Source organism: Nycticebus coucang, chromosome X (assembly GCF_027406575.1).
Source record: "Nycticebus coucang isolate mNycCou1 chromosome X, mNycCou1.pri, whole genome shotgun sequence".
Classification (NCBI taxonomy): Eukaryota; Metazoa; Chordata; class Mammalia; order Primates; family Lorisidae; genus Nycticebus; species Nycticebus coucang.
In genome coordinates, this window is record NC_069804.1 from 117511370 (window position 1) to 117525507 (window position 14138).

Consider the following 14138-nt stretch of genomic DNA (forward strand, 5'->3'; position numbering starts at 1 on the left):
ATTGTTAGTAAATTTTAATAGATTCGTATGGCTAAGAAAATAATGTTTTCTGCATAAGAACACTTGACTAATGGACTAGGGACATAACATATCAATCCCCAGTCTTACCAGGTTTGGAGAGCACTTTTTCCTTTGGAAGCAACAGGGCCCTCTGCAGGACAGCTATAGCTTAAGGGTGGGTCCAGGATTTGAGTCTCCATGGTTTCCCAGAAGTTGTATACTTTTTGTATCCCTTTCTTTTTTTGTAGAACAGAGATAGTAATGCTTCACTCAGAAGAACATTACAGGGATTTTATGTAACAGGCAGCAAATACTATTATGAAAATAAACAGGGATCCTGGGGTTGGGGGACAAATAGGCAGAACAACTGGCCCTTTGGGTACATGAAAATCAGCTCTATGAGACAGACTTTCACTTTTCAGCCCCAACAAGACCTTCTGATTCAGTCACAAGACTGAACAAAATATAGCAAATATAGAACAAAAAATATAGCAAAAATGATGAGAATGCAGATAATGACACCCAAGGATTTCTTCTCAAGCCTTTGTTCTTAGGATCTTTAATCAGTCTGTACTGGCTCGATACTGGGACTCCTCTGGAATCTTGCCCTTGGCCTAGAGGAAGCATAGGAGGGAGTTGGGATATTAGCAGAGCCAGGAGCTCCATGTTTCATCCCCAGGCCCAAAGGCCTCTGTTCACCTGGACTGAATTCCCAGATACCACGTTGGGCAATGCGAGGACTTCAGTAGCTCTGGTGTCATGAAGGTACCTGACATGGTAGAAAGACAAGTGACATCCATTAGGACCCAACTGGAGACACTCAGCGAACACTACCATTGCCTAATCTATATGACAGAAACATGTCTCCATGTTTGAGATTTATTGCAGCAGAATCAACTCTGTGGCACAATGTGTCATAGGAACAACTACCTGAAAAGCCAAATGTCTCCCAATAATGGGACAAGGTACATGGAATTCAGAAAAGTACACTAATCCTGTTCAAAACTTGATAGTTTATACAGAGAAAGAGATGTTCAGTATGATAATGATATAAAAATGTGAAACCAATTATCTTCAAGTTCCCTTTATTCATTTCCCTGCTCCTCCAAGCTCATACTGATCACTATGTGCACCCAATACTCACTTCTGAGACCACTTGAGATTCATCCCAAACTGAGCAGAGAAAGCCTCAACCATGTTCTGCTGTTCCTGGGAGAGGGCATGCACATAACTGGAGTAGGGTGTGGTTGTTGGGATGGATAAGGCACCCTGGATCTCTTGGAAACTGATGTCTCTCACAAATAGCTCATCATTTATGATGCATAGACTGGAAGAAAAATAGGCCCTTAGACAAGTGAACAAATAGACAACACCATAACCCCAACAATGATCATTCTGCTACTGCTCAGCACCCAGATTTCTTACATATCCTCAAGTCCCACATCCCAGATTCCTTTGCTGGTACCTTCTACTTCTCCCAAACCTTTGGAGACTGTCCAAAGCTTCACAAGATTTGTAGGTTTACCAGCAAACGTTTTACACTCACATTTGCCCTTTATAATGGCCCAAAGGAATGGACAGTGTAATCACCATTTTCAGAGAAATGCACTGAGTTACAAAGAGGTCATCAAAGTCACAGAGTATTGCCTGATGAAAAAACCTGTATGATGACTCAAGAGCCCACTCTTAACCACTAGATTAGATTGCTGGTTTGTGACAACATTGAGGACAGCCCTAGGACTGGACTACAAAATTTCCACACTGCCAGCCCCAGGCTAGGTACTCCCACATTGCACCCACCACACTGCACTTACCTGGAATTGCTGGTAGGGACAGTGATAAAGATCCGAGAGAAGGCACGTACACATCCCAGGGACTTTCCCTCCACTTGAAGGACAAGAAACAACAATACTTGCTTAGCATTGCACATACTTCATGTGCTCATAAGGCATTCCCAAGCAGGGTCTTACTTGATACTCATGCTGAAGGAGGCAAAATTGGAACAAGTGCTCACTTTGGAGTCACAATGTTTTGATGGGAATGGGAAGAGCAGTAGAGGAAAAATCCACTCCCAGTGACAGGGCCCCTTATCATGTGTAGGGCCCTGTGAAAACCACTTTCCGAGTTCACTTGATTCCTGCATCACAGTAGCTCAAGAGAGGGTTGTTCTCAGCCCCACTCTACAAAAGAGGAAACTGAAAGGTTAAGTGACTGCCCCTGGTTCACAGAATAAGGAGCCAGGATGAGAGCCATCAGGCTCCATAGCCGGTGTCCTTAACATCTGAGCCAAGCAGCAGGGCATACAGGCATAGACCTAGGTCACACCAGGATGGTTTATTAGCAGAGTGAGGGTCAGAGAACAGGGAAGAATAGGAAGGAACAGAAATCAGGGAATCTGGGAGAGTTCTGAGAGGAAGCCCAGCCAGGGCAAGGAGCAGTGCAGGACCTGGGAGGGGACTCTACAGACACTCACCTTCCTTGAACAATCCACTGACAGAAACGCAGAGCATCCTTTCCTGAAAGGAAAGAGCCGAGGTGCTCAGGACCCTCTTTCACCTCCCACCCACCTCAGACTTTCTGGGCCTACATGAGGGAGGAAGCAGGTGCTCACCGTCTGGAACCACATGTCCACCAGAAAGGAAGTGAGGTCATGCTGAGTTTGGGGCAACATTTTGAGGGTGTCCACGATGTCACATTTTGTGTGCTTCAGCAGCTGCCTCCGCAGGTCTGTGAGGGGAGGAGAAGCAAAGATCAGGGGCTGCCACACCCTGGTCCTGGGCCCCTCTGGATGTCTCCTTCACACCCCCTTGCCCTGCCCAGTTTTCCCCATCACACACTCACAGGGGTCCTTGAGCATTATCATATTCCTGCTTTCCTTGAAGTACTTGCGCAAGTTTCTCCTAGGAGAGAAAGAGGAACAGGGAGGAAGTGATGGTCCAGCCAGTGCAGGTATCTCCAGGAGCTGGCCTGTGTCTTCTGGGGAACCACACAGCCTGAACAGAGTCTGAGCCATGATACTCACGAAGTTAGGTCCTTGTGGTTGAAGGGAATGGTCAGGGAAAAGCAAGCCATGGCATGATAAGCACCAAGGAGACTCTGTCGATCTCCATAGTCGTAGATCAAGTAATACCTGAGGGGGAGCAAAGAGAATATGCTCTCTCTGTGTTTGGGCCCCACATGAGACTTGAAAAGTCCCACGAGTACTGCTTACTGCTTCCTAAGCTGTCCTACCCTCTCCTTCCTCAAATTCCCAGAGTACTTACTGCTGCAGGAATTGCATGACCAGACTCTTCAGTGTTTCAGATGCAAAGATGCTTCCCTGAAATAACAAATTTCAGGATCACAGCTAGCACTCCCTCCTCATACACCACTTAATACCCTGCTTAATCCTCCCTCCTCACCTTGCTGACTGGTAACATCTTGTGGGCTTCAGTTCCATGTTGATTTGGACTGGGTGACTCCTGGCCATCCTGGGAAAAAGAGAAGCCAGCAGTGCAAATCAGGGAGGTGGCACTGGATGATCAAGGAAAAGAATGGGCCTGGGAGAGGGTGAGGGTCAGAGATCAGGTGTGAAAGAGCCCTGAAAACTATATGGGAAGGACTACAGCTGGGGTTGCCCCACGGTGTCATTGAAGCCTGTGGAGAACTTGTGTGAAGAAGTTCCATAGCCTTTTATAGGCTCCCATATGGGTCTGTGTCACCTTCCCCTACCCCTTTGAAGTTTAAAGGTCATATCAAAAAACAAACAATAGCAACAACAAAACTCCATCCAGCAAGACCTAAAGGGGTCCAAGACAGTTAGGGGAAGTGTCAGTGCCAATTAGAAGACAGTATTAAATGAATACACTTACTAGGCATAATAACTTGGGGAACAATTCCAAGATGGAGCTGCCAAAAATCAAAATAAAATAGACAACAGTAAGTGAAACTTTGGCCCTGCCTCACATGATCAAACACACACCAGAGACATAGCTCAGCATAAACCACCTACACTGCAGAGCTCTTGCTCCTTCAGGACCCTGGGAAGCACCCCTGAGGAGTGACCCAGAGGGAGATCCTTATCATCTTCCTCCAGCATCCCCCACCTGGACTGCCCTGACTTGCTTCTCCAACACCACAACAAGCAGAATTTGACACCCAGCTCCAGGGCTTCCTTGCCCTTCCTGCCTCCCTTACCTTCCTACAGGATCCCACGGAAGGCTCTACAGGGAGCAGTGAATTAGACAGGAGCCCAGGGCTCTGCAAATGCACCGGGCACCCACCATTCTGCAGAGCCTGGCCCTAGCCCTGGATGATACAAGGTCATTCCCCATGGATGGCCCAGGATGCTGGGGCAGGAAGGTGAATGAGGCAGGGCTCAGGAGGCAAGGAGGGGGAGACAAGGAGGACAAGCAGAAAGGGCATGAAGGTCGGGGAGGGAAAGATGGGGGAGACACAGGAGAACAGAGGCTACAGACAAGGAGGAAACAAAGTAGAGGAAAGACACTGATGCTTTCCCATGGTAGTGAGTGTCAGGAAGGAAGAGAGAAGAGGACTCCCCCATGGCTACCCTTTCTCTCACATGCCGCTGGCTGGCCCTGGGCACCAAGACAGGAATGGGAGTCATGCTCCTGTTGGCTGGGGCCCATAAGAAGGAGGTAGGTCCTTTGGCACCTGGGTGAGCCCAATCAGAGTTAAGTATGGGAAATGCACCAGCCACAGGGCAGGAGACCTTCCCACAAAAGTGAAGCATCAGGCCCCAGATCAGCATAGGCTTGAGGGCCGTGGGGCCCCCTCTCAGAAACACTGGGTTCTCTCCTGATAGTCACTGCCCAGCTGTGCCCATCTGACCTGGTGCCTTGCCCCAGGAATCATTCCCACCTCACTATATTCAGGGCTCCTCTGAAGACCAGGCAGGATGGTGTGAGGTGTGGGAGGAGGCAGGGGCAGTACCCTGTCAGGCAGGGGCAGGCCTGTCCTGCTGTCCCCTCAACCTCTTCTGCCTTCTGCCTCTCACTCATATTTCAGTAAGCCCTGTGCTCACTGGCAGTGACTCACTACTGGTCCCTTGACATAGGGGATGGAAATCCCTCCCTGAGAAGGGACTAGCTCTTGCCATTGTGCCAGAGAAACAGATGTCATCACAGCAACCATCCAGGGCCTCAGCTCTCAGCATGGGGCAGGGAAGCCACCATATCAGTGTTGGACAGGAGGAAGGACCTTTGTGGAGCAAGGAAAGGCTGGCTCCCTCTCTGGAGAAGGCCCATGTCAATAGAGGCAGGAAGGCCTGGCTCAGCCTGGACCCTTCTCTGTTCAGGGCCCCAGCATCTGGCCCAAGTCTGGACAGCCCTGATGCTGGTGAGGAGGGGAGCCCGGCTTCCTGCTTACACACTCAAACAGGGTATGCTGCAGGAGGCTGAGTGCAGAGAGGTGGCAAGCACACTCCCAAGCAGGGGGAAAGGCGAGCAGGTCAAGAAAGGAAAGGAGACCTCTAAGCACAGCTGAGTGATACAGAGAGAGTAGAGGGCAGGGATGCCTCCTCCTGCAGAAGGGCACTATCAGGGGCATCTCAGTCTCCTGAGGGGTGACAGAGGTTACAACTGACTTTATGTTGCCGGACTTATCCGGGAAGGTGGTGCACGGGACATTTCTGTCCACACATATCTCTTCTGGCTCCTGCCCTTTCTCCTTGTCCATCTCCTCTGCAGACGTCACCTGTAATTATTCAGAGGAATTACATGGATCACAAGGAAAGAGAAGCAATAAGGCACTGCACCCCTAGTCCTTTCCCTTGCCAACAGACCCACTTCTCTGCCTCTTGTTACCCTCTGATGAGTCCTCTAACTTTCCCTTTAAAAAGCCATCTGAATATTACACTTTGCCTCATTCAGGGTGTTGATGTTGGAGGCTTTTGCCATAATGCCAGGCAGCTGATAGGATTTGATGCTGCTCAAGTTCAAAGGCAAAAGCTGTGGTGAGGAAAGAGTTAAGAATGAAAGCCCCAATGGAAGATATCTTAGACCAATGAGTCTTCTAATTTCTCCCACTCTCACCCTCAATTCTAGCACCTAGCTTAAGGCGTCACCTGGGACATCTTCTCTTCCTCAGTGTGCAGGGATACAGCCATGCTCTGTCCATGATTTGGTGCCATTATGACATCATGTGTCCTCAAGTCTCCAGGAAGCAGAGAGAAGGGAATCAGAAGGCTGAGAGGGGCCCAGCTAGTACAGATCCAACATCAATTCCTCCCCAGATTATAGTCTCTTAATTCTCCATCCTAGGCAAACCCCTATGACCTAACCTGCTGTAGAATTACTGTCCTCAGTCATACCTGTGTTAAAGCGGAGTTTCTGGATGTCAAATGCCTCCTGGGAGGTATCATATTTGTTCGTAGTCAGCTGCAGGGTTAGAGATGGGGATCAGCTGCTCTGAAGCTGAGATGGTGAAGGGTTCAATAGGTGGGGGATGAAGAGATAGGTCTGGTTGTGGGTAGACAACTTGTCTTGAGTCTGTGTTACCATTACCTGCTCTACCTTTTTTAGCTCCTTCTGCACAAAGTGGGGCACGTCAGAGGGACTGACGATGATTGATATCTGGAGAGAACAACAGAAGAGGGGCTAGGTAAGCACTAGCATCTCTGAACCCCAAGATCAAGTAAGGCCTTATTCCTAGGGTACTGCTATCTTTCCCAACCTATCCCTGGTCATGCCTTTGATACATACTCTTTCATTATCCTGGTCCCAAATGTTGCCACTGATACTCTTCAGTGCAAAGGCGATGCTGGCACTCTCCACGAAGAAGTGGGCCTGCATTTTCTCATAGTGAAACTAAGAGGACAGTGGCAAGAAAAATAAAATGTGAGGCCAGAGTCCCTGCTCATCTAGCTCTTCACCTGTCCCATTTGCTCTCGTCTGCCTTATTGTACTCTCTTACCTCAAACGGAGTGAAAGGGACACTGCACTGGCTCTGAATCAAATCCAGCAGCCACTTCTCATCATATTTTATGCCAAATGGAATCTAGGAGCAAAAGAAAGGATGGATGAAGAGACTGACATAACGGAATTAAAAGTTAAAATTATATCCAAACATGTCCCTTTTAGACTTTAAAATCATTTTTAAAGGTAAGACAAGCTCCATCATTTCTAACCTTTAAAAAATTATTTCATTGCTATTCAATCCATTTTTTATAACATCGATTATTTATAATCAAACATGGATTTTTTTTTTCTGAGACACATTCTCACTTCCTTGCTTTCAGTAGAGTGCCATGGCATCATAGCTCACGACAACCTCAAACTCTTGGGCTCAAGATAGCCTCTTTCCTCAGCCTCCCAAGGACCTGGGACTTCAGGCACCCACCATCAATGCTGGCTATTTTTTAGAGATGGTGTCTCCCTCTTGCTCAGGCTGGTCTTAAAATCTAGTGATCGACCAGCTTAGCCTCCCAGAGTGCTGAGATTACAGGCGTGAGCCATCTCACCAAATCTACATATGGATTTCTTAAATACCCTTTCTTTCCATTCAGATAGTGTTCTTCATATAATCAACATAAAATGTTTAATATGAGCTTCTTTGTATAAAGTCCCAAGACATTCTACCTAAGGCAGATCTAGGCTGTCCCTGTAACAAAGACCCTAGACCCTAAAGCACTGATTTTCACTGATGTGCCATAAGAGAATCTCAGGTTTGGGTAAAAAATTTTCAAGATCCTCAATTAAATTATTTTCAAAAGAAGTTCAAAGCACAATACATATATTCCCTTTTCTCACTTTGTCGCCCTCGGTAGAATGTTGTGGCGTCATAGCTCACAGCAACCTCCAGCTCTTGGGCTTAGCCGATTCTCTTGCCTCAGCCTCCTGAGTAGTTGAGTAGATGGTACTAAAGGTGCCCACCACAACGCCCGGCTATTTTTTTGTTGCAGTTTGGCCAGGACCAGGTTCGAACCCACTACCTTCAATATATGGGGTCAGCACCCTACTCATTGAGCTGCAGGCACCGTCCATATTCCTTTTCTTTTTTGAGACAGTCTCACTTTGTCACCCTCAGTAGAGTTCCGGTGGCCTCAAAGCTAACAGCAACTTCAAACAACTGGGCTTAAGTGATTCTTTTGCCTCAGCCTCCCAAGTAACTGGGACTACAGGTGCCTACCACAATGCCCAACTATTTTTTTTAGAGACAGGGTCTCTCTTTCTGGCTCAGGCTGGTCTCAAACTCGTGAGCTTAGGCAATACGCCCACCTCAACCACCCAGAGTGCTAGGATTACAGGCATGAGCCACCACACCCAGCTATATTCCTTTTTATTGCACTCTTTTTTTGTTTGTTTGTTTGATTGGGTTGAGTGTGCTGTGAAATAAAAAAGGTTGAGAAACACCACCCTAGAGAATCAGTAATCCATACACTCAGTATGAGCCAAAACTGAGGCAGCTGGTGTGGGGTTGTTCTATCTCCTCAGCATTTGCTTCTTCCTTTGCTTGTAGACAACTTCCATTCTTTCATCAGTCAGCCTATTTCCTTTATATTGCTTCTCTTAACTTGCCCTTAGATAATCTATGATATTGTTAGCTCCTAGTAATAAAAAGGACAGATTACCAATTCCCCTGCCCTAAGAAAAATGCCTAGTATCTCTGCACAAGTCCAACATGATTCCACCTGTTCTCCTTCACGTTAGATTCATTTTGTCGGGAAACTCACTGTGATCTTGAACCAGTTCCCAGATGTCCCATCCTGCCTGCGCCACTCCATTCTTCCCTCTGGAAGTTTTTTCTCTCTTTCTGTGATAACCTGGGTTTGGTCTTGTTTACAAATAGTACCTCTCCGATGATATGGTGGAATGGCATAAGGATTGCTGTAGGGAAGTGGAGAAAAGGAAGTAGGTTGTATATGCTCAGTCTTCTATTCACATTTGCCCCACTGATACTAGAGCTATAACAAAGTTTACTCAACCATTTATCTCTTCCTGTCATTCCTCCCTCTGCCAGGTTGGAGAGAAGAATGACATGTTTAATTATAAGATTATGTACTTCACTGGCTGCTACATTCCAGCCATGGTGACCAATACTTACAATCTTACTGGAGAGTCCACTTGGATATCACTCATTGCTGCACTACCTTCTTGCTGCTGACGGAATGAAGAATTCATGCCAAATGTGACTGGTTCAGACCAATTGGTAAATCTCCTTCGGTAAAGACCCCAGCATCTTGCTCTTCTTTGAACAGGGTTGCCTTGGTGATTGTGCCCTTAAATTAAGAACAATTCATCAATGTTTGGAATGCCAGAAAAATTACTGAGAAAATGTAACAGCTAATGAAGAAATATCACTGATTTTTATAATCTCAAAAGAAATATATCACAATGCCAAAAAAACTGAAAGACTTCACTGTGGTTTCACTTTTTGGAAGGTGAGAGGCAGCAAGCATTCACAGCCAGGGAGAAAATCACAGTGGTGTTTGGGTTGAGGATATAATCTGATATTAGTTACCTGCCCTGCCCTTTTTAGGCTTGGTGTTCTAGGACAAACTGCTTATCATCTTTAACCCTCACCTCCCTCCTCTGCTTAGAGGTTGATAAAATCTACCCTGAAAAAACTTCCTGTTGTGGTTCAAGTGCCAAAGGCAAGTTCCATACCTCAGGGACAAATCAAAGAAATGAAAACATGGCTGGCTTGGTGCCCATAGCACTGTGGTTACGGTGCCAGCCACATACACCAAGGCTGGTGTGTTTGAACCCAGCAGGGGGCCAACTGCAACAAAAAAATAGCTGAGCATTGTGGCAGGCACCTGTAGTCCTAGCTACTGGGAGACTGAAGTAAGAGAATCACTTAAGCCCAGGAGTTTGAGGTTGCTGTGAGCTGTGATGCCAGAGAACTCTAACAAGGGCAACATACTGAGACTCTGTCTAAAAAAAAAAAAAGCCTGGCACAGTGTCTCACGCCTGTAATCTTAGCACTCAGGGGAGGCTGAGGCAGTTGGATTGCTTGAGCTCACGAGTTCGAGACGAGCCTGCGTAAAAGCAAGACCCCGTCTCTACTAAAAATAGAAAATCTGAGGCAAGAGGATCGCTTAAGCCCAAGAGTTGGAGCTATGAGCTACAATGCCATGGCATTCTAACCAGGGCAACAGCTTGAGACTCTGTCTCAAAAAAAGAAAAAAAAAAGAAAACATGGCTGAAGAAAATATATCCAGAATTTATCTTGAGAGACTTGATTATGGGGAATATTAAAAGAGTGGGGAAGAGAATTAAAGGAGATATGCATACTTAATGCATGTTTGAATCCCAGAATTAAGGAATAGGGAACAGTGGAGAAGCAGCGTATGATAAGATCTTGGTTGAGAAGTTTCCAAAAGTTAACAAAACATCAACTCAGTATAATAGTATTAATAGGAGAAAATGCATACTGTAAGGGAAAATTTTCCTAAATAAAAGACATACATTTCATAATGATGTTAATGAAACAAAACTGGGCAAAAATGTGCCCTGTAATCTCAAACCAAAGAAAATATTGAAGGTTCTTCTTCAGGCAGGAAAAAAAGTACAATCCTAGATGGAGGTATGTGGATGCAGTAAAGACTAATGACATTTGTGAATATGTAGGCAAATATAAGTGAGAATCGACTACGTAACACAATGATAATTTCTTCTGGAGAGTTTTAATATAAAGGGAATTGGGCGGTGCCTGTGGCTCAGTGGGTAGGGCAGCGGTCCCATATACCGAGGGTAGTGGGTTCGAACCCGGCCTCGGCCAAACTGTAACAAAAAATAGCCAGGCAATTAGCCGGGAGTTGTGGCGGGCGCCTGTAGTCCCAGCTGCTCCAGAGGCTGAGGCAAGAGAATCGCGTAAGCCCAAGAGTTGGGGGTTGCTGTGAGCCGTGTGACGCCACGGCACTCTACCTGAGGGTGGTACAGTGAGACTCTGTCTCTACAAAAAAAAAAAAAAAAAAATAGCCAGGCAAAAGATAAAAATTAAAAAAAATATATAGCAGGGCATTGTGGCGGGTGCCTGTAGTTCCAGCTACTTGGGAGGCTGAGGCGAGAGAATCGCCTAAGCCCAGGAGTTGGAGAGTTGGAGGTTGCTGTGAGCTGTGATGCCTAGGCACTCTACCAAGGGTGATAAAGTGAGACTCTGTCATATATATTCATATATATCTATGGAATTAAAATGCATGACAATAAATCAGGAGCCAGAAAATAGAGTCATAGCGTATAAGGTTCCAACATTGTTTTGGAAAGAACGAATTTACGATAGACTATGACAGGGCAAAGACCTATGCTATAATCTTAAGGCCAAACACTAGAAAATGGCAGAAGACCGTTTATCATTCTAGCCAAATGAAGTAAAATATTTAATAAGTTAAAATATTAATCATTTATGTTTACCTGGATGGAGCTGGAACATATTCTTCTTAGTAAAGTATCTCAAGAATGGAAAAAAAAAAAGTATCCAAGTACTCAGTACTATTATGAAACCAATATATAAAAACTTACACATTCATATGAATATTAAAACACGGATATAGTCCAGAAAGAAAGAGGAAAGAGAAAGGACAGGGAAGGGGAGGAGGGAGGGCAAGCGGAGGCAGGGTATTTGGTAGGATCTCACCTAATGTGCACAATGCAAGGGTACATTTCAAAACAACAAAGAGTATGTTATAAATGTCTTACCACAAAAATAAGTAAGGTAATGGTTATGTTAATTAGTTTGAATTATGCATTCCACAATGTATATCAAATCATCACATTGTATTCCATAAATGTAGTTATGATTTAATAAAAATTAAGTTTAAAAAAATAAAAATTAAGGCAATGTGAAAAAATATTAATCATTTCAAAGGAGAGGAAAAGGAACCCAGAAGAAACAAAAATAAATATACAATAATATGGTCTATTAAAACCAAATTAAATATGTACTTTCATTACAAGTAATCAGCCTAATGTTTCAAATTGAAAGGCAGAGAGTATCAGACTAGATTTTAAAAAACGATTACACCAAATTCTCCTTAAGATAAACACATAAAATTTAATGATATAGAAAATTTGAAAATAAAAAAATGGCAAGATACACCATCTACACACTAACCTACTGAAAGCTTGTATAACCATTATTAGTAAGAAAAAAAAGGATGCTTCAAGAAAAATATTAAAGAAAAGAAGATTTCAAATGATTAAAGGTTCAATTCAACAGAAAATTATTTTTTTTTTGAGACAGAGTCTTAAGCTGTTGCACTCAGTAGAGTACCCTGGCGTCACAGCTCACAGCAACTTCAAACTCTTGGGCTTAAGCAATTCTCTTGCCTCAGCTTCCCAAGTAGCTGAGACTACAGTCACCCTCCACAACACCCGGCTATTTTTATTTTTGTTGCAATTGTTATGGTTCGAACCCACCAGCCTGGGTGTAAGGTGGCTGGTGCCATAACCACCATGCTACAGGCGCCAAGCCAGCAGAAAATATTAAGAAAACAATTCTATACAAGGGGTAGGGGAGGGGAATGAGGGAGAAGGGAGAAAGGAAGAGTTTGAGGGTCACAGTGTATGGCACACCTCTTGGGGTTCGGGCTTCATCTAACAAATGCAATCAGTGGATCCTAATTGTTTGTACCCTCAATGAATCCCAAACAATAAAAAGAAAGAAAATAATTCTAAATTTACATGCATGCCCCCCTCCTTTTTTTTTTTCAGATGGAGTTTCACTATGTCACCCTCCGTAGAGTTCAGTGGCGTCACAGCTCACAGCAACCTCAAACTCTTGGGCTTAAGGGATTCTCTTGCATCGGCCTCCCAGTAGCCAGGGCTACAGGAGCCCACCACAGTGCCCAGCTGTTTTTATTTTTGTTGTTGTTGTTACTATTATTATCCTTGTTGTTTAGCAGGCCCTGGCCAGTTGTTCCAACCCACTAGCCCCAGTGCATGTGACCAGCGCCCTAATCACCGAACTATGGGCACCAAGCCTGCATGCATGTCTTACCATAGAGCCAAAACCTACAAAGCAAATACTGATCTAAGTAAATGAAGAAATGGACAAATCCACAGTCACTATGAAAAATTTTAATACACTTCACTGAGTAACAGATGAAAGTAGAAGACAAAAATTCAGCTACGTAGAAAAGATTTAAACATTAGTAACAAATTTGCTTAAATGACATAGAACACCACATATAAAAACTACACACAGAACATTCTAGAATAGGTCCTGTGCTGTGCCATAAACAAGCCTTAGGAAACCTCTAGAAAGGTAATACAATCTACCCCAAATGGCTAGTGTGAAGATTCAAAGTTATGGAAGGGTTCCCTCTCCCTCCCCCACCTCTAGTAAAACTCCAAAGAATGTTAATTTTCACAAACCCTTACCAACCCTAGGTGACCCTCTTCATATCTCAAACCCTGGTATATGACTCAGGCTTCGGTCCTCGCTACTGCCCACCCCTATCTAAAGGGAGGTCAGTTAGGTGTCCTTTTGTTTCTGTAAGGTTAGGGGGAGGGGGCCGAGAATCCTTCCCGTGCTGTTCAGACCTGAACTACCAGCCTCATGCTGACCAACTCACCCATGCTGTATCCCGAAGTCAGTGACTTGTCACCAATGTCCTCACAAGGCTGTCCTGTGGAGAATCTGTGTGTTCTGGAGCTGGAATTTGGAGATTGAGAGGGCTGCTGAGGAAATGCCTTAGAGGGCTCCAGGTTTACTGTGTCAGGGCCACACAAACAAGATGGAGTCCTTACAGGAAGTTCCATCCCCAGAGGCATAGAGAGGAGATGCCTGTGGGCCAGAGTAGACTTAACTTCCTGTTCTTACTGCCCCCTAAATTTGCTACCAGACTAACATCCAGGGACCAGCTTCCATGGGAGCCACCCCTGCAGAAGTGAATAGCTACAATCATGAGGCTTTGGACCCAGGTACTTGTTACAAACACAGAGAACTCTTCTTTCCAGGCTATGTTGGCTAAGTTACATTGTATTCATTCATTTTGCAAAATCGGAGAACTCTGAGTGCCTGATATAGGCCAGTCTCTGTACTTGCTAAATTATATTTTTTTCCACATATTCCTCACAAGGGGGCTCTGATTACAGAATCAACAGCCCCCTGAGGTTTTTGAGGTTTAATGAGGTACAGGAGTTTGTCTGGAGTCATTCAGATGTTACCTGGAGAAATAGATCAGATATCAAAAC

General features: G+C 44.9%; 1 protein-coding gene across 1 annotated transcript; it reads right to left on the reverse strand.

The window, feature by feature from the left end:
- Window positions 1-563: 563 nt before the first annotated feature.
- On the reverse strand, window positions 564-13520 carry NXF3 (nuclear RNA export factor 3). The gene is made up of 20 exons (XM_053579059.1): window positions 13517-13520; window positions 9043-9217; window positions 8672-8825; window positions 6913-6996; window positions 6702-6806; window positions 6504-6572; window positions 6311-6377; window positions 6065-6153; window positions 5585-5694; window positions 3852-3888; window positions 3402-3470; window positions 3264-3319; window positions 3023-3130; window positions 2842-2900; window positions 2612-2727; window positions 2474-2516; window positions 1815-1887; window positions 1145-1327; window positions 700-769; window positions 564-614 (listed from the first exon to the last, which is right to left on the reverse strand). Exons 1-20 carry the CDS (start codon window positions 13518-13520, stop codon window positions 564-566), a joined length of 1722 nt encoding a protein of 573 aa, XP_053435034.1.
- Window positions 13521-14138: the final 618 nt, after the last annotated feature.

Excerpts from the sequence above, each read along its gene's own strand:
- NXF3 (XM_053579059.1), bottom strand. Across the intron at positions 2,728-2,841 it reads GATAATGCTCAAGGACCCCT|ACCTGCGGAGGCAGCTGCTG; the intron begins GTGAGTGTGTGA and ends CTCCCCTCACAG. Across the intron at positions 770-1,144 it reads AATCTCAAGTGGTCTCAGAA|GTACCTTCATGACACCAGAG; the intron begins GTGAGTATTGGG and ends CTACCATGTCAG.